We start from the raw sequence: 20,696 nt of genomic DNA on the forward strand, positions 1-20,696 counted from the left end.
TGTGTGTGTGTGTGTGTGTGTGTGTGTGTGTGTGTGTGTGTGTGTGTGTGTGTGTGTGTGTGTGTGTGTGTGTGTGTGTGTGTGTGTGTGTGTGTGTGTGTGTGTGTGTGTGTGTGTGTGTGTGTGTGTGTGTGTGTGTGTGTGTGTGTGTGTGTGTGTGTGTGTGTGTGTGTGTGTGTGTGTGTGTGTGTGTGTGTGTGTCCACAAGTCTCCTGAAACAAACGCACTCATTTTGTTGTCTTTCTTTTTTTTTCTTCTTTTTTTTTTTTTAAACCAATACATTATTTATTGTTGCTCCTATTATTCTCGATATAACTCCTATGTTACAGGTACAATGTGCAATGCTGTATAAAAACAAAACATCTCTATTCAAACCCAAAGGATACTTACTGTTTGTACTAGTAACCACCGACGGAGAAGAGCTCTCTATTCTTTATCGTCCGGCTACTTCTGCAGTTACATTTAAAGGGTAAAAGGTGCAGGTGAGGTTTTTATGAAGCCTGTCGACTCGTTTTGGTTCGTCACGGATAAAGACGGCCGTATATTCACTGTCTTTTTAATATATATACGTCCTACAATCACAAAGACGAACAAAAATCCTGACCGTTTCACCCAGTTTCCAGTTTATTAGGTACGCCCATCGAAAGCTAACGGTCCATTACAACAGTGCCACGATTAATCGTGTGTGAGTAGACGGCATAGAGCAGGGGTGTCAGACTCATTTTCACTGAGGGCCACATCAGCATCATGTTACCCTCAAAGGGCCAGATGTTACTGTCATACAGAATAAATGTAACTAAATGTCACCAAATATGATGTAAAATAAAGGTAACTACTCTGTAACATATTGCTAAATAACTTTTTGTATTTATTCAATTTCACTCATTGCATGATGCATTTACAATGATACACTGCGATCTAGTGGCAAGATGGCGATGGCCACTTTGCGGGTAACACAATCGCCATGCATTGTGGGAAATGTAGTTTATGGTCAACGCATGCCTTAAAGCAGCATAGACCTATTTTAACACAGATTTTTAAGACCAATTAATCACTCGCGGGCCACATTAAATGAGGTGGTGGGCCACATCTGGCCCCCGGGCCTTGAGTTTGACACGTGGACTAGTGCATTCAAGTGGTTCTGTTGGTGTTATTCTGTTTTCACTTCCACTCAAATGTGAATTCAACATTACTTCATAAATTGAATGGAAGTGTTCCATCCCAGACATGTAGTGTGTGGAAAATCAGTGAAAGACAACGTTACCCTTGGCTAATAATCCATGCAGAATCTGCATTATTTTCCACAGTCGAGTGAATAACGCCGCGTTTTTATTAAGAATGCAACACCGTTTAACAGCATGCGCTTGAATCTGTACCTAGGAAATGAGACTTTATAACCATTTGTGAGTGATTACTTTATTGCACGACTGTTGTATCAGACCAAGCTGGCACCTGAGCGTTTATGAAATGGTTTCCCGTCGTGACGCAAATACGGACAGGCTTAATAAAAACCTCCTTGTGTCTCGTGTATTATGTGGAACTCAGTTGTCAGAGGGTAAAAAAAATATCACCTATCAAGAACCCTAATTTATGCATCATGATTCATGTCCTTGGTGAGGTTTTTTTTATTTTTTTATTCCATTTTTATTTTATTTTTTTCTTACTTAAGTGCTGACATTTATTTATTATTTATTATTATTAACAAAAATCAAAATAACTCAAGTAATACTTTCAGGATTTTAAAAAAGTGTAAACTTTCACAAAATATAAAACCGACACATTCAAACCATAAATTATAAACATGTAGTCATGCATTTGTTCACAGGGCTGCATATCGTTTTAGTCTTACTCTTTTTCTTTTTTTTTTATCTTACAAATAAAATAAAGTTAGATATTTCTCATGTGGTATGTAATGAATATTTACATTATTATTCATTAGTATTTGATGCATTAGTGTGGTGGAGTGAGTGTTAGAGTGTTTAAAGGAGTGTTGATATCTTGTTGTGCGTGCGTCTGTGAGCAGTGGCTAAGGTTACGCCTGGGTAACTAATCCCTGCCTACTGAACTTAAATGGTATTTATCTGATGTTAAAGCTGCCAAAATATTGAATGTCATAGTCTGAGTGTGGTGTGGGTGTGATTCCCTCATAACAACAGTAATGTACTGCACTGACAGCTCGGTGTGTTTACATCTGTGGTGATTGTTCGCGAGGTTGAGGTCGTTTGCTCGTGGCCAGTGATGGATCTACGGTGGCGGTCCTGCATGTGGCACCTGTGGAGACCCCTGGTAGGACTGTGACGGCGGCACCCAAGCTCCAGCGCTGGGGGGACGACTGGGCTCCCCGCTGCCTGACTGGTCCAGCTCGGCGCTGTCGCAGTCAGAATCGTCGCACAGGGCCCGACTCTAAACACAGAGCAGAGCAATCTTTAGTTGTAGACTGCTCAGATCCAGAACGTGGCAGCGTGCCTGGTCTTCAATCAACCTAAAAGGGCCTTTGTTCATTGAGCTCCACTGGCTACCCATAGCCCATCCATCCATCCATCCATTTATCCTATACGGTCAATTTAAAGCGATCCCCTCATTGCCTGTTTTTGGACTGTGGGAGGAAGCCGGAGAACCAGGAGAAAACCTGCACACACACAGGGAGCACATGCAAACTCCATGCAGAAAGGGCCTTGTTCCAAGCGGTCCTTGCTACCCATAGTCACCCGCATCAAATTCAAATCAATGATGCTAGCCTCCAGATTGCTTCATGGGTCTGCTCCCACCTACTCAAATGCTCACCTAAAGGCTTATGTTACCCCCTCAACTGCTCCATTCATCAGAGGATTGTCGTCTGGTGGTGCCAACACCCCACACAAGACAATCCAGACTCTTTTATGTGTCGTTCCACACTTGTGGAAAGCAGAAGACATCCACGATTTGGAAAAACCAGATCAGGACTGAAATCTTGCCAATTCTCCTCTCGTGTGCGGATTAATTTATATATTGTGTGAGGAAACATGGACTTAATCGTTATATCTCATGAAAACATGTCTCATACTGTACTTGTATGACTGACTGACTGATTTACCTCATTAGGAGTCTGTCCTTCGCCCCCCTGCTGAGCTTTGGTCTGGCCCGTGTCGCCGTCTCTCTCCGACAGGCCGTCAGAGGCCTGCGTGGGGTCCGTGTTGTCCGCCGGGATCTCCGACCCCTGAGAGAGGAGGTCGTCGCTGCGGTCGTCCAGCCTGTCGTCAGTGTTGGTGCTGACCACGTCGGGAGTGCCGCTGTGGGAGTGATCCGTCGTGTGACCCTCCTCGCCGTCCGACACGGACAGGTTCTCTGAGCTGAACGTGGACACAGACTGGCACTTGGTGATGCTGGTCGGACGCCTGGAGAGATTAGAAATCTAAAAATAATCACGCGTTTACTTTAAAGTAGACCCTATTTCTACAAGTTGACCTAGTTCCCTGGTGTCCTAATGACCATGTCTGTGACATGGTTTGGTCAAAATACCTTAAAGGTGCCATATGTAAGAATGTGGCCAAAAACAGTTACTACATTCAAATTTAAAATACAGAGGTCTTTGAAGTTTAGTTTTCTGACGTAACTGGCAACCCGTGGTTGCTCGGCAGCTGAGACTCTACTGACTGCAGTAATTGGTAGACGGCGGTAGGTGGCGCCACATGCCAAAACATTTTAATGCAAATATTTTGTCTGTACTGTTGTTGTTGGTGAGTTCAGTTTGTTATATGAACATTATTCCTGAGTCTCTGTGACATATTAGGAGCATTTTATCATTTATTACATAAAGCACCTGGATGAAGCACCACAGCAGTTCAGTCACTCTGCCAAAACAGACCTGTTCAGAACACTCACTTTTGAGTGCCTGTCTCTTTAAATGCAAATGAGGCACAGGAAACTACGACGTCAGTGACACTGAGGCTAACGGCAGCTAACAGCAGTTAGCATTTGGAAAAACCATAATTTGCCGACTCTAGCCGGCACATTGCCGTCATATATAAAATGTAAATCCTCTGAAGCTGGAAGTTTGTGTATAACTCTGTGCTGCACTGTGCAGCCAACAATAGAACACTTTGCCGACTTCCGCTCTTACGGATACTATTGTCCTCGTCTGCACTCTCGCGTTTTTTAGGGACAAAGCGGAGACAACAATTCCAGGAATGTCTCATTGTGACGTAGCAATGAGTGCAGAAGTCAACATCACGTGTTTTATCTCCTGTACTTAGACTGAGGACCACAAAACATGACTGAGTCATCTTTATTCTCACTAAGCTGACTCATAGGGCCTCCAGAGTCCCAAATAGAAGGATTAAAAAGTTGATTTTTGAATAATATTTCCCCTGGACAATTGCAGAACTGGTGACATGGGAGAGTGATGCAAGTTGGAAATAATTTTAGATCCTGTGAGTAAGTTTTCCCTTTGGTGACGGACGTGAAGTTACTCACCGTCTCCTTGGTAACTCGACCTCGCTGTCAACTTCACCCTCCTCTTCTTCTGACGATACTCCACGCCTCTGTAGTCAGAGGAGAGAAAAAAGGAAAATGCAGACGTCGAAATGTTAAATCTGCAGCTCATAACAGATTATTATTATTATTATTATTATTATTATTATCTCTGTTTGGTCTCCATGAGCAGAAATGAGATCATTTGTATGTTTCATCCTTCATCTGAAAATGGGGTCTGTCAAGCAAAACTATCAGACATGACTGGGGGAGCATATTTGTGTATACAGCAGCAGTGCAGGGGCATTTATTTAGTAGAAGAAGTAGAATTCACTTCTGAAACATGTAATGCTTTCACACTTCCTTTGGGCAACTAACTAACTCTAAACACTGCTTTACTAACAAACAGAGATATGCATGGGTTCTGCATTGTGGGAACTCCTTGGTTTAGTGGTTTGAATGTAATTTGTTTATATTTAAAAGTTTCATTTTACATTTTGAAGATTAGAGATCCACCAGTTTTTCTTTGGGCCAATACTGATCATTAATGGCAGCTAATGGCTTAACCATAAACAGCGTAGTATTCTTTTCCCCTCTCCATCTCCTCTACATATACCAGTTTAATACACTCTTAGAAATAAAACTGCTAAGTAGAACCATATAAGGTTCTTCGGCTTGTCCTCAGGAGAACCCTTTTTGGCTCCAGGTAGAACCTTTTTATTAAGGTTCCACCAAGAACCCTTGAAAAACCCTTTCTTCTGGAAAGAAGCAAATGGTTCCAGGTAGAACCTCAGCCCTTGTAGAAGAACCCTTTTGGAGTGTAATAACACACACACACATATCCCCAGTCTGCATATTCTTAAACTTTGTCCATTAAACTTTTGTATAAAAGAAATAAAGTTATACTGACATAGTTTCAATGACAAAACTGTGTTAACTTAAATTAACTTCACTTAAAACCTGATGCTGATTATTAAAAAAAATAGCACAAATCTGCACAATCAATAGGTCAGGCCTTCCACCTCTATTTAAGATCACTCTAAGAGAAATATATATATACAGATATTCAGTTCAGTACCTGTTTGCGTGTGATAGCTGCCCTGTACAGAATGGCTGAAGGTGTCAGGTGCTGAGTCCCAATTCCCCCTGATGCCCCTCGGGGCAGCCTCACAGCACCGGCTCCCTCATCTTTGTCCTCTCCGTCCCCGAGGCGTGGCGATCCCAGAGATCCGCGACCCGCCGCCGCCCCCCGACCGCACGGCGAGTCTGGGCTGCTGGAGAAGGGGAACGACGCCGCGTCCTCACTGGGAGTGTCGCTGCGCGGAGGAGTCTCTGTGAAGTCGTCGATGCAGGCCGCGCCGGCCTCTGACCCGCCTAACCCTGCAGAGGCGCTCAGGCTGCCTCCTCTCTCCAGACCACCCACCGTGGACTCTCCTTTCCCCTGGGCCTCGGCCTCCAGTGTGGTACAGATGAGGTCAGGGCTGGAGGAGGAGAGCTGCCTCTGCTGCTGCTCGTGGCTGAGGCTCCGCAGAGCAGCAGACGGCTCCAGCAGCTGCTTGCAGGTATTAGTGGTGGAACTGTTGGCCTGGGCAGTCGAATCCCTGTTCGGGGAGGACTGATTGGCCTTAAGTCCGGCCAGATCCCCACTGCTGCCCTTCCCTGGCTTGCGATGCCGGGTCTTTACCCTCCGAGAGCGGTTGGGAGAAGTGGAGCTTCTGTTGGGGCAGGCTGGGATGGTGACTTGCATTACAGAGGAATCCATTTTTGGAATGATTACCTCAGACTTGAGGATGTCTGGCCTGAAAGAGCGGGGGGGGTTAGTCGACATCTATAATCCACAAGTCAGTGTGCATCACAGTGCAGTGACACCATGGTAACAGCAGCAACATTTACTAAAAGAGGGGTAATATTATGGTAAAGGCCTTCATATCTAATGAATTAAAGTAACACCATGTTATTTCCAAAATAAAAATATTATTATTCACTACCTTTCAAAAGTTTGGGGTCACCTATATATGTTTTCCATTAAAAGTCACAATTTTATTCATCAAAAGAGTTGCAAAATGAAAATAAAATATAGTCAAGACATTGAAAAGATTAGAAATAATAATAATAATAACCAGCAAAACTGTTTTCAGTTGTGCTAACATCATTGCACAAGGGTTTTCTAATCATCAATAGTCTTCTAACATGATTAGCAAACACAATGTACCATTAGAACAGTGTAAATGTGCCTCTATACACCTATGTACATATTCCATTAAAAACCAGACGTTTGCAGCTAGAATAGTCGTTTACCATATTAACAATGTATAGAGTGTATTTCTGATTTTATTTAATGTTATATTTATTGAAAAAAAAATGCTTTTCCTTCAAAAATAAGGACATTTCTAAGTGACCCCAAACTTTTGAACGGTAGTTTAAATGTGGATTTTATCATCCATTGTGTTCCATTGGTAATCATTTTTAAAAAGTTATTATCCTGCGATTGTGAATAAAATAAAATAGTATAAGCAGTACCAAAGTTCTACTGTATTGTTTATACTATAATGTTTTTACCAGAAATCCTTGTGGATCTTCATTGATCCATTTTTGAATTAAAAAAAAAACTAACTGTGTCACACCTCTTTCCTGAAGGCAGTTTCTGTGGGACGTTTCTCTTCTTGATGAGTTTGTCCATGGAGTTGGACGAGCTGCTCTGTCTGGAACTGTGGTGCTTGAACAAGCCCGGATACTTCTTATCCAACGACTGCTCCCTCCTAAAAGTGTGAGCGCAAGCGTGACTTATTATTAATTTTTCGTGTAAGAAGTGTCAGCATTTTTTTTCTTTTTTACCCCAAAAATACACCCATGGGTTTATTTTGTACCTCTGCAGCTCTTTCTCTTTGAGCTCCAGCTGCAGCATGACAGCGCTCAGCTCCATGTAAAGGTTGTTGGCTCTCTCCAGTTTCCTCTCATAGTGCTCACGGATGTCCAGCGCGTGCCTGCGACGAAAAGGAGGCCTCTGATGAATCAATAGACGTGCACGCGATAGACTTATTTCATCCAGAGAAACAGGACAGAAGGAAAGTGGCCAAAAGTCACGTGAAACAGGTTCTATGGATTCAAAAAAAGTACATACCTGAGCTCCTCCCTGCGTCGGTTGATCAGTTCCTCGTCGAGTCGGTGGAGACAAGTCCCTTCAGATTTAATCTTCTCAAAGTGCTGCTTCACCTCCTCTCTCCATTCAGCCTGATGACAGCACATTTACATACGATATGAACCACACTGTAAATTATTTCCAGGATTTCACAGTGATAATACGCTCTATACATTATTAATGTGGTAAACGACTATTCTAGCTGCAAACGTCTGGTTTTTAATGTAATATGTACATAGGTGTATAGAGGCACATTTCCACTGTTCTAATGGTACATTGTAAACTCTTGTGCAATGATGTTAGCACAGCTGAAAACAGTTTTGCTGGTTCTTTGACGAAAGGGCAAAATTATTATTTTGAATAAAAATCATTAATTCTAATCTTGTTAATGTCTTGACTATATTTTCCATTCAAGTTGCAACTCTTGATGAATAAAAGTGTGACTTTTAATGGAACACGGTAGTGTATACAGTAAAATACAGTATTTATACAGTACATATTGCTAAAGTGCTATGTCATTTCTGCATGTGTTCCAATGAAGTGATTGAAATGTAGTTATACTGAATTGCCATGATAGCATTTGCTAAAACAACACATTTAATGGTGGTCTAAGACTTTACTGTGATGTATACACATAATAATTTGCTGGAAAAGTAATGCAACTAATAGCCAGTAATTTACTGTGGATGTACAGCCAAACATTTTAATTGGTAATTTGCCACAGGAATAATACATAACTCCTTATATGGACATCCTGGGTGAGTGTGTTTAAAGGTCACATATTCAGGCTTTAAAAATGTTTTGTTTTTCCCCCATCTTTTCATGTGTTGTTGAATTTTATGTCGCATTTTTGGCAGTGATATAGTGATAACTGTGCAGTAGTCACAAAAATAGACCCTTTTTCTTTTCTTTTGGTTCATAAAAACGAGCCAAGCGAACTTTAAACTGTGACGTTATTTCCAAATTTCACAAAGTTACTCCAATTTTAACATTTTGAGTACTTTTTGTTCAGATGTGTTTATATAGTTGGAGGAAAAACTAAACTTTATTTTAATCAGACTGCCTCGGTTGTGCTGAATAAAAGGATATAAGACACTCTATATTGTACATTCTTATAACCTGTGAAACAGCCAAAATGCTCTGTGTTCTAAGGGTTAATAATGTTTCTTTATTATGTGTGAATTTGCGTATGACTGTATATTTGTTTTTGGTTATTTTCCACATATTAAGATGGAACGAACCATACCTGAGACTTGAAGTACGTCTCCTGTGGAGTGGACAGAACGTCAGCTGACGCTATATCCAGATGGAGAAGGATCTGTCGGAAAGACGGTCTATTCCTTGGCTTACAGTTCCTGCAAAAAAACAAGATCCAAAATCAATAACCACAGATTTTCCCCCCCTTTTTTTTTTTATTTCATTCCAGACATTTGCTTACCAGCACTGTCTGAGGAGGATCTTGAAGCCGTCGGGGCAGCTCTCGGGTATGGGCAGTTGAAGACTGTTATTTCCCACGCCCCAGATGATGGCAGACGAGTCGACATCTTTGTACGGGATCTCTCCGGTGAGCATCTCCCACAGCACCACTCCGAAGGACCTTTATTTATTTTAGGACGCAAGATCGAGGTCAAGATCTCTTTGGCAAAATCAATTCATTAACACCGGGGATCACAAACAATCATCAAACTAGTAATTGTAATGCCAAATTCAATTTCTCTGTCAGCCGCCCATCACCCTTTTCCTAACACAGAATTCCAGGTCCTTTTGTGTATTGTGTATTGTATATTGTGTAATTAGTATGTCTAGACTGAACTTGCACCTTCCTACAACATCCGCAGGGAGTCGACTCCCCGATACCTACAGTAGACAAGGAGGTGGAAAGGCAGACTCTTTGTCTATTGGAGGAATGTGGAAGGGGAGTTTCTGAGGTATAAATGTGGAGGGCTCACAATGCTCTGGGTCTTTCACCAGCCAGGATCACTACTGTGAAGACTTGACCTTTTCCTTGCAAAGAAAATAAAAAATAAATAAAACCTTGTCGGCCGGCAGAAGTTCTCTATTTCTTCACCAGCAGCAGAGAATTTCCACAACACACACTTAAGACAGTACGTAGACCTTATTAAGCGTCCGGTGTGGTCTTCTGCATCGGTTTTCGAACTTTTCTCGTTGTGTTTACCACATATAAAGTTAATTTCTGCATCCTGCGCTCATTCAAATGCTGTAGCAAGTGTGTTTTTTTGTTTTTTTTCTGTAGTTACTGTTGTCTTGCCCATTCTCCTCTGACATCTGGCACCAACGGTGTTGCTCAGTGAAGGTCTTCTCTTTTTTTTTTTTACACCATCCTCTGGTGAACTCTAGAAACGGTTGTGCTTTAAAAAAAAAACCTCAGTAGATCAGCAGTTTCTGGTACCAACAACCATGCCACAGTCAGAAGTGGTTTAAATGACCCCTTTTTCTCCAATCTGAGGCTCAATTAGAACTCCAGCAGGTCGTCTTGACAAAGTCTATTCGCCTATGCTTAGCTATTTGCATTAGCAAGTCTTAGCGTAAAGTGTAAAAACAAAACTTACCAGATGTCCACTTTCTCTGACACCGGCTCATTCCGGATCACTTCAGGAGCCATCCAGGCCACGGTGCCGGCAAAGGACATCTTGGTGCTCTTGTCGCTGAGCTCCTTTGAGGTGCCAAAGTCGGAGATCTTGACGAGGTCGTCATGTGTAATTAGCATGCTGCAAAAACAGTGAAATGATCAACAATGTGTATTAGCAGCTTGTGTTTCTCCTTGGGGGGTGGGCGGTGTTTCTGCGTCAACTTACTTTGGGGACTTGAGGTCTCTGTGGATGATTTTATGGAGGTGAAGGTAGTTCATGCCACCTGCGATGCCCATAGACCAGTCAACCAGGAGGGAAGGGGTGATTTTACGGCCTGCCCTCAGCACCTCATACAGTTGGCCTTGGGCACAATATTCCATCAAGATACAATAACAAGGAGCCTGGGTGCACACGCCCCTAGAGGCAAGACGGATCATTTAGCACAGGTGAGCAGCAAATTATCTTTATGCGCATACACTACCGTTCAAAAGTGTGGGGTCACCTATACAATTTTGTGTTTTCCATTAAAAGTCAGACTTTTATTCATCAAAAGAGTTGCAAAATGAATAGAAAATATAGTCAAGACTTGACAAGATTAGAAAAAATTATTTTTAACATAATTGCACAAGGGTTTTCTAATCATCCAATAGCCTTCTAACGCAATAGAACAGTGGAAATGGGCCTCTATACACCTATGTACATATTCCATTAAAAACCAGACGTTTGCAGATAAAATAGTCGTTTACCACATTAATGATGTATAGAGTGTATTTATGATTCATTTAATATTCATTGAAAAAAGGTGCTTTTCCTTCAAAAATAAGCACATTTCTAAGTGAGCCCGAACTTTGGAACTCGAGTGTATAAGACATTTGGGATCATCGTAAGTTTCCTTACTTGAAAGTTATGATGTTGGGGTGCTTGAGTTTGCGGAGGTGTTTGATCTCTGTCTCTTTGATGTCCCGGACTTTCTTCACAGCCACGTCTTCTCCGTGGAACTTGCCGAGGAAGACGGCGCCCTGCGCCCCGCTGCCCACCCACTGCAGGTCTGAGATTTCCTCAAAAGGAACCTCCCAGGACTCTGAATGCAGACCGACAATTCAAATCAACAGAAATGAAATGCGTAAGTGTATGAAGCACACACACAAACACACACACACAGTGTTCAGCTGCTCCTTATCTGGCGTAATTACTTCATTTATATCCGTCACACACTCTTAAGTCTCCAAATGTCAATATGTACTCTTGCTAGTTTGGACAGAGAGCAGTCAGCGTCTCTGCTGAGTTGTCCACACAGGCTGACAGAGCACGCCTGCACAACACAAAGCTCCTGCCATGTACAAAATGACATATTGACATCTTACTGTGTGTGCATCATTATATATATATATATATATTTTTTTTGGTTTTATCCGAGGATAAGGGAACCATTGAAGGGAAAACACACTGCTTGTCACATGTCAGAGTGACACTGCTCGAGCGACTGCAAGAGAGAGACGAGCAGGACGGAATAAAAAGAGGCAGGCAAATCAATTCTTCATGAGGTCCACTGAAGTGTTGAAACCTCTGGAGAGCTGCAGCCGAGGCAAATTGACATGATGCGTCCTCCTGAGCAGCTGTGAAAAAAAACACTAACTGTCCTGATGGAGCCGGGATCTCAGAGGACATGGCGAACAAAAAGTTCTACTCGTGGAAAATCGAATGTTATGTTTACTCACTAACAACTCGCAAACAATCATCAAACTCGCAATTGTAATGGCAAATTCAATTTCTCTGTCTCAGAGCTACAGCCGCCCATAACACAGAATACCAGGTCCTTTTGTGTATTGTGTATTGTATATTGTGTAATTAGGATGCCTAGGCTGAACTAGCACCTTCCTACAACATCCGCAGGGAGTCGGCTCCCCGATACCTACAGTAGACAAAGAGGTGCGAAAACACCGCCTGGAAATGCAGACTCCCTTGTCTATTGGAGGAATGCGAAAGGGGAGTTGCTAACTGTCCTGATGGAGCCGTGATCTCAGAGGACATGGCGAACAAAAAGTTCTACTCGTGGAAAATTGAATGTCACATTTACTCAAATGTTGTCCGTAAGTACAATTTGAGATATTTGGACATGGATGTTTCTACTTACAACGGTAAACGTTAACAATCCAGTGGCGTAAACAGGCCGAGCAATGTCTGTCTTTTCACAATATATAAAATCAGGCCAGGAAGTTTTTTAGCTAGTGTAAAAGAAAATGAATCGCTGACCCAAAATGAAGAGAGCCTCTCAGAACAGGACACGGCACAAATGTGAGCCTTCAAAATAACATGAATTGCAGAAAGCACAATACAAAAAAAATAGGGTGAAGTAACAATTACAGGGTCAGGCTAACCTCATGAGATGATCAGTGGAGCATTAATGTTTTCTCTTTTCTCTAAAGTTTGCATTTGCGACCGAAAATATGAGATGTTTTTGGCATGTTTTGGCATTGGGAAGTTTTTGATGGTGGAATCATTCATTGTCACCTGTTTGCTAGAGCCATGGTTCTCAAAGTGTGGTCCGTGCACCACCAGCAGCACCAGTGGTACGTGAGCTTCCTCTGCTGGTGCTTGGAGCAAAATCAGAAATACTCTTCTACTGTATTATACCAGGCGCATGTGATCGGAGTGGAGCTGAGGAACTTTGTCGTAGAAAATGAAACAAATAACAAAAAATATATTACAATAAACGAAATAATAATAATTACAATCGCCCTTATCTGTCGCTCCTTCTTCATCTAATGTCACTATACAAGTGTGGAAGAGGAGGAGGATGAGAGAGTGAATTGTTCTGTTGGAAATAAATCTGTGACTGTACAATCTAAAAGTATCCACAGCTCAAACAGCTACAAATGTTACCTCTGCACTGATGCATCACTAACACTGGTTGTTCTTCACTTCATCTCCAAGCTCAGATTTTCACTTTTTATGATGCATTGCCATGGTAATGAAGTCAAAGACTCGTCTGATTTCTCTTTGTTCTGCTGTGGAACATTTTTTCTGTTCACGTACCTTCGTGGCTATGCTTGTGTTCAGTGGAGTAGGCCTTTCCAATCATGGTCCAGACTGGTTTTAGGCAGCCAAAGAGTCCTTCCAAAAACCCTCCACTCCCCGACTGCAGCCGGATGTTCTCCGCCTGGCTGCGGACGGCACCTGCCTCTGGACTGTGCCCCGCCTCGGCCCCGCCGCCGCACTGGCAGACCTCATGTTCATGCAGCTTTAACACGCTGTTGTCAAAGTGGGCTGAGGGTCCATCACTGGGGGTGGGGCTGCTTCCACTGGGCGCCCCCGGTCCGCCAGTGTCGATGGACAGCACGTTGCGGAGGACACACTGTGTGGGGGTCAGGTCCGTTTCCGGGGTGCAGGCGGGAGTGTCTCCATCCAGTCTTCGATAGGGCGGCTCTGAGATGGGGGTGCTGAAGCCTGACAGGGAGGGGGAAGGGGCACGGGGCTCATGGATACAGGTCCCACTCATCAGGGGTTTCCCCAACACGGCAGGTTAGGGTGGATGGAGGATGGAGAGATGATAAATAAACCTGAAGGAGAAAATGTGCATTAGAATGATTTGTAATTGTCATGAGGACCCTATACTTCATCTCAGTGTGTGCTTTTATTTTGAAATACAACTAATTTCAGCACAGACGAGCTCTATTTCACTCAAGGAGCTATCCAGTGCTGAAATGAATGCTGCCTATTAGGGCCAAGTACGAAAAAAATATAAAAATACAGACCTGGGCGAGGGCAGTAATATTTTGAGAAAAAAGTTGCAGATTTATGCGAGTCAGTGGCAAATCTACGAGAAAATAAAGTTGCAGATTTATGAGATTAAAAGTAGCAAATCTACGAGGAAAAAGGTTGCATTTATGAGAAAAGTCGGGAAAAATAGGCCAATATTTTGTTTACACTACATCATCACAGAAGCTGCCTGCATGCTGCATGTAGGTAAACATACCTGATGCAGCCGTGTTCCATACTGTTGCACCTCCTCACTAAAGTGTCCTTGTGGCAATAACACAATTTTTCCGACTTTTCCAAACTTTTTTCTCGTAGATTTCTTACTTTTAATCTCATAAATGTGCAACTTTTTTCTCAAAATATTAATATTACCGATTTGCACGCTTCGTAAATGAACACACTCGTCTGAGCGCATTTATCGTACCGATGTAAAAAAAACAAAAAACTCTGATATATGTCACATACACACACATATGTATATACATATATAGATATACATATGTGTATATAGATGTGTTTGCTGCTGATGACAGACAACTGTTCTTCCATTCAACAACAGGTCACTTTTGTCTGTTTTCTGTCGTCGGTGGCTGTTTTTGTCGCCACCTAGTGGTTCAACTCTGCTCCTCTACCTTGATTGAAAAAGGGGGAATGAAGTGAATCAACACAAACTTTTTACGGCATCAGACTCACAGCAAACCATGCAGATTATGGAATTAGATATTGGACATTGTGATATATAATAATATATATTGAATATTAAGGATACATTTATTATTATTATTATTATTGTCGTGTATATACTGTGGGACAATCAAAGGAACATCTTATTTTATTTTATCTTATCATTATTGATAATCAGAGACAGAAACAAACTTGTTATTTTTTTTTATTATTATTATTATTTAGGAAGAAAAAAAGAGCAAACAATCACTTTGTTTCACCTCGATATCAAACATGGAAGAAAAAGAAAAATCTGACATCGATACAGAAAAACAACAGCAACAAAAACACGAGTTCTTTCAAAGACGCAAATGTGAAATGTGATTATAGATTTGTGTCTTTACAAAGTGAGAAGACCCGCCCACACTGTTTGATTGACAGGCGAGAGAAAGAACTCGAGTCTATTTAGAGTTGACAGAACTCAGCTGTGTCTCCAGGTAGAATCAATCAATCAATCAATCAATCTTTATTTATATAGCCCACAGTTTACAAAACATAGTTTGTCTCACGGGACTTCACAGGGTTGGTAACATCCTCTGTCCTTAGACCTTCGACCAGGGTAAGGAAAAACTACCAGGGAAAAAAAAACCCTTGTAAAAGGGAAAAAGGGTAGAAACCTTAGGGAGAACCACAGGTGAGGGATCCACTCCCTGGACGGACAGACGTGCAGTAGATGTTACCCAAAACATACAATACACAATGACAAGAATAAAAAGTGAAAAAAAAAAAAAAAAGAAAAAAGTCTTTAAATGCCAGGATCATCTGGATCACTGGGTTTATCACAGCCTGTAGTGAAGACTGTTGTGGTCAGAGACTTGAGGATGACGGAGTCTTCTTTCCTGTCCTGACCTCATGTCGTTCACTGGTGTCAGCATGGTGATTGATTGATTGACTCAGCCCCTGACATTAAGCAGTGACTCTGTCTGGTATATGAGAAAAAGACTTGTCTCGTCCACGATGTCTTGCACTTGAATGCTGAGCTTTTCCACAGACTCCGTCACTTCGTCAAAGTGGCTCAGAGAACGGACGTTGAAGCTGGACGACTGCGTCGATGGACTGAGCGCTGACTGGTTGTGATCGGGTGTGAGCGAACGCTGCTTCAGCTCATCGCTCTCCCGCTGAAGATTCTTCTCGAGGTCTTTGACTCGACTCACTTCAGCTTTCTTCTTGGATTCCATCTGCTGCCTCAGGTCACACCTTTTCTTCTCCAGGATACTCATCATCTCATTGAAGATCTCGTCAGTGTCCTGTAATGCTTTATCAGCAGAGAGGCCGATAGTCTTCATCTCCTGTTGAAGCACCTTCAAGCCTTTGTCTCTGTGCTGGACTCTCTGCTGGATTTCTTTTAGACCCAGATCCAGCACTCTCTTCTTCAGCATCCTTTCTGCTGCAGCTGACATCTGAGAGCCATCATTGGAGGCCTCCACCAGCTCGTGTTTCTGAAATGGAGGTGATTGATAATGAGGCTGGAGGTGTTCCTCACAGAAAGAGGCCAAACAAATGTTACAGAACTTGAGAGCTTTCAGTTTCCTGCCAGTGCAGACATCACAGGCCACGTCTTCATCTCCAGCATAGAAGTGCTCAGCGCGACGCTCATCCTCCTTCAGCTCCTCCACTAATTCTGCTAACATGGTGTTTTTCTTCGGTGTAGGCCTCAGCATGAAGGGCTCTCTACACTGAGGGCAGCTGTAGCTCTCCTTCACATCCTCTGTGTCCCAGTGGCCTTTAATACAGTCCTTACAGAAGTTGTGTCCACATGTAAGAGTCACCGGATCCTTCAGTAGATCCAAACAGATCGGACAAGTGAGGGTTTTTAGCTGCACCTGAACTTGTGTCTGCCACATTTTCAACTCTCACTTACAATGACCGAACTTCCAGCTAGTGAAAGTGTCTGTGATAGACTGAGTGTATGGGGCATGGGCAGTTTGTAATCAAAGCACAGTTGTCATCAAAGCTTTGTTTTGCTACGTTTACAGTTAGTTCAAAGCTTTGTGACCAAAGCTTTGAACCTCTATTTTCTTCTCTTTTAACTGTAACTGATCATCTGAACCTGTACCCGCTGTCGGTTTAAAACCTATTATTAACTAGTGTCTACTGAGTAGTGTGTGAAATAAAACTTCATAAAGACACTCGAGTTGTCCGCCTAGAGGTGCAGCTCGTGAACAGGCAAGGCAGGCAACTGCTTGGGGCCCCGAGCTGATAGGGGCCCCCCGACACTCGGAGCCTGAGGGCTGTTTTTACTGAAATGTGCAGTGAGCAGTCGCCTCCCCGTCCCCCTTAAACAACAATGGGTGATTTGCAATGACATGTCAGTAGTTAACCTCCCTAAAGAGGAAAATTATGAGGATTATTTACAGTGTAATGCATATCTTTTTTACTCAGTTTATATGTTTATATATGTATATATGTTTTTTTTCAGTTATTTACAGTATTTTATTGTTCTTCACATTTATATTTTCATAAACTTTTTAATTACAAGGTTTTTCCATGTTATTTCATTCATTTCGGGGAAAAAAAATATTTTGAACGTTGGTGTCAGATTATTTATAGCATAATGGTGATGAACACTGGTTGGAAGGAAGGGCCCCCTGGGAATTTTTGCTTAGGGCCCCTACAGACTCTAGAACCGCCTCTGTGTCCGCCGTACTTGTTCTGGTCCAGAAGTGGTCTGAGTTCTGTTGTAAGTGTTCTCATTGTGGGACTAATAAAGGATCACCTTGTCGTATCTTTCTCAGACCACTCCCACTCTGACATCAGTGACCTTTTAGTGACACTTCCTGAAACTGCTGTTGTCAGCTTGACGTCGTCTTTTATTGCGGTGGATTAAAGACACACAGCGATTATTATTATTATTGAATTAACTTTCAGAACAAATCCTGTGTCATAAAAGACTTATAATGTGACGTTATATTTTGGCCGTGCGTTGTATTGTGTTGTGTAGAGCAGGGGTCTCAAACTGGCGGCCCGGGGGCCACATGCGGTCCCTCAATCTATTGCATGCGGCCCCCCTACTTAATATCATGTTATAATGAAAACATGACCCACAACCTCACTGTCTTTTAAACACAGTGTGTAGCTTGAGGCACACACTGTTAGAATATAATATATGTTTGCTAGCAATGTTTATTATAACAGTAATAATAAGACATTTAGTCATAATTATCCCATTATGAAATGTATCATATACAACATTCAATTACATATAGAAATACTGTTGCCACGAATGGCAGTGGCCGAATTTTAATTACAGTTGTCCACACTATTGTCTGTCTGTTTTTGATATTAACACATTAATTTTGCATCATAAATAGTATTATTAAGTATACGTGTGATATCATGATGCAGTATTGTGAACAGTTGAACGTTTTCTTCTCTAGGCCCCCGGCCCCCTCTTGACCACAATAGATGTGCATTGGCCCCCAGTTCATTTGAGTTTGAGAGCCCTGGTGTAAGAGCATGTGGTGCAATATATTATAATGTTTTTATTTATTTATTTTTGCTGTTTTATCGATGTGAAAAATGTATCCACGACTTTATCTGAAGCAAGAGAGTTTCAGCATTCACGTGAGCGTGCATAAGTTAGCAGGAGGTTTGATATTCGCTGGATATTCGTTTTCGAAAGACATTTTCTCAATCAACAAATAGACATTTTCCCATTCTGATTGCTGTAGTAGTTGACAATGGTAAACAGCTACTTATTACAGGTGGCGTTTTGTTGATATCTGCCATTATTGTGAAACAGTATGAAATTAAATATTTAAAAAATTCACCAAAAATCTACAATTCTGATTGCAGTAGTAGTTGCCAATGGGAAAATGTATTTTTGTTGATTTTTGGGTATTTTTTTAAATATGTAATTTCATACTATTTCAAATCTAATCTGATCTGAAATCAGCATTGAATCGAGATTGATGGTGTCTCTTTTTTGGTCTTTCCAAGAACACCAGGGGCGACAGTGGAGTCCTGCTGTGAGCTGGGCTTTCAGACAGTTCTCCACTTTAACCACTCAGCTGCTCTATTTCCACAAGTACAGACCAAAAAAAACAAAAAAAAACATGTAGTCTGAATCATGCATAGCTCAGTGTCTATGAATGGGAAAACCAGCCAGTCCAGTAGAGCCATCACATGAGAGTTTTTGGATTGTCTTTATGAATGAATGAATGAACGAACGAATGGATGAATGAATGAAGCAGAAGTGTTTGTACAATCACCTTCAGCTGAGCATCAGAGTGACTGACAGCATCAGAGAGCAGAGGCTGCGTTTGGGAGGAGAATGTGATGAATTGCATAACCACGTCGTTATGGATGTGTAGGTATACAGGAAGAAAGTGAGTGGGTGGAGAGAGAGAGAGAGAGAGAGAGCACACATGTTTCACCCACTTCACACACACATCTGACACAAGCCTCAGTTGTGTTGTATCTGTCGCACCGTTGCACGAGAACGGCCGAAAGTAGAGCGTGAAAAAAAAGGGCAATAAACAACAACCACTGGGCCTGTGCGTGGAGGCAGCGCGCGCACACACACATGCATGCACACACACACACATGATCAGGAAGATCAATCTTTAAATAACCGAGGATGTGATGATGATGATGATGATGATGATGACACTCGGCAGCATCACAGGCGACGTGCATGAGCCTCACTACACGGTTCACGCCAAGTGAAAACTGCCGCAGCGCATTCACATGTACTCAATAATACTCAATAATAAACATAATGTTTCATAACGTGCGCTGTTTTTTTCTTTTCTTTTTTCTCTCTCTCGTCGCTGCACAAATATAAATATCATTTCTCGAGCGTCCATCGACGGTGCGACTCGTTTTTTGGCAGCACCGCTCCGTTGGTGCAGTGCGCGGAGCGGCGTGGATGCAACCGCACCAAGCAACGGCATCACGGGGGCTTTTTCCACACCTGATCGTGCCTGACCTGTGCGATCACGCATCCCCCCCCCCCCCCCCCCCCATTCAACGGTGACATTCCCATACCTTTCTGCCTGGATGGTGATGATGATGGTGATGCCGCGTTGTCAAGTGAGGGGTGGGCTGCTCAGCTCTCTGTTTGTCCGTGAAAATGACACATTCGTTGTTCCGTCTTTCCTCCGTGTTTGCCTTCCTGTATGTCGACTTCTTCTCATCCACGAGTTCCTCGTTACTGGGATGGATCCCAGCGGCCGAATTCGTCTTATCAATAACCGGGCACCCATGCAACGTGAGGCGCGCTGGGGTTTTGGGGGGAGGAGGAGGAGGAGGAGGAGGAGGAGGAGGAGGAGGAGGAGGAGGAGGAGGAGGAGGGAGGGAGCTGTCTCTTTCCCAGTGCTGAATTGACGTCACGGAAATGCGAGTAGCGCCGCGTGGGGGCGCTGCCACCAATCTCTCCCAAAGACAGGGACACACAAAGACAAATAGGTTATCACTTTTCCATCAGCACATTAATTATCTCCTTCTTATAGCATAGTTTAGTAGACAAGTGCTTACAAAACAACAACAACAACAACAACAACAACAACACACACACACATACATATACAACAACAAACACACACACACACATATACAACAACCAACATACACACACATAATATGTAATATGTATATGTATAGGTTAGGGTTCTGTAGATTAATCTAGTCCAGATTTGAGAAGTCTAGATACAGTGGTTTTGGATCAGGACCTGTTTTAATGAGGTCTGAGTATAAAACAAAAACGGTGAAATCTCCACTTTAGAATTTTCATAAATTAAATAAAAGCTTCACAAATACAACAGTGGATGTCATGCAAGGTTAATGTCTTACCTAACATGTCTAAAATGTTTTCACATCAAGAAGTGTCACAAAAAACAGACAACCAGTGTACAAACAGTCGCACTGCGCATCAAGTTTATTTCCCCTTAACTTTCCCCTTAAGTGCCGAATCGGAGGCTGGCGAATCGGACGCTAACTTCAGCGTCGTCAACAACATGCACAAACACACACAATAAAAAATCGCGAACGGTTTGTCACCCCGGCTTGCCGTAGCTCACACGGCGGGACCACAG

At 42.5% G+C, this 20,696-nt stretch overlaps 1 protein-coding gene across 1 annotated transcript; it reads right to left on the bottom strand.

The window, feature by feature from the left end:
* Positions 1–1,740: 1,740 nt before the first annotated feature.
* On the bottom strand, positions 1,741–13,678 carry map3k12 (mitogen-activated protein kinase kinase kinase 12; the record flags this gene model as incomplete). The annotated part of the gene is made up of 13 exons (XM_083895633.1): positions 1,741–2,403; positions 3,074–3,374; positions 4,453–4,520; positions 5,528–6,248; positions 7,074–7,208; positions 7,317–7,433; positions 7,571–7,680; positions 8,835–8,943; positions 9,027–9,185; positions 10,159–10,317; positions 10,405–10,596; positions 11,077–11,260; positions 13,216–13,678. The coding sequence occupies 13 exons, from the start codon at positions 13,676–13,678 to the stop codon at positions 2,245–2,247; spliced, it is 2,877 nt and encodes a 958-aa protein (XP_083751759.1). The 3' UTR covers positions 1,741–2,244.
* Between the last annotated feature and the right edge of the window lie 7,018 nt (positions 13,679–20,696).

The sequence above is a fragment of the Microchirus variegatus genome, assembly GCF_963457635.1.
Source record: "Microchirus variegatus genome assembly, chromosome: 9".
Taxonomy (NCBI): domain Eukaryota; kingdom Metazoa; phylum Chordata; class Actinopteri; order Pleuronectiformes; family Soleidae; genus Microchirus; species Microchirus variegatus.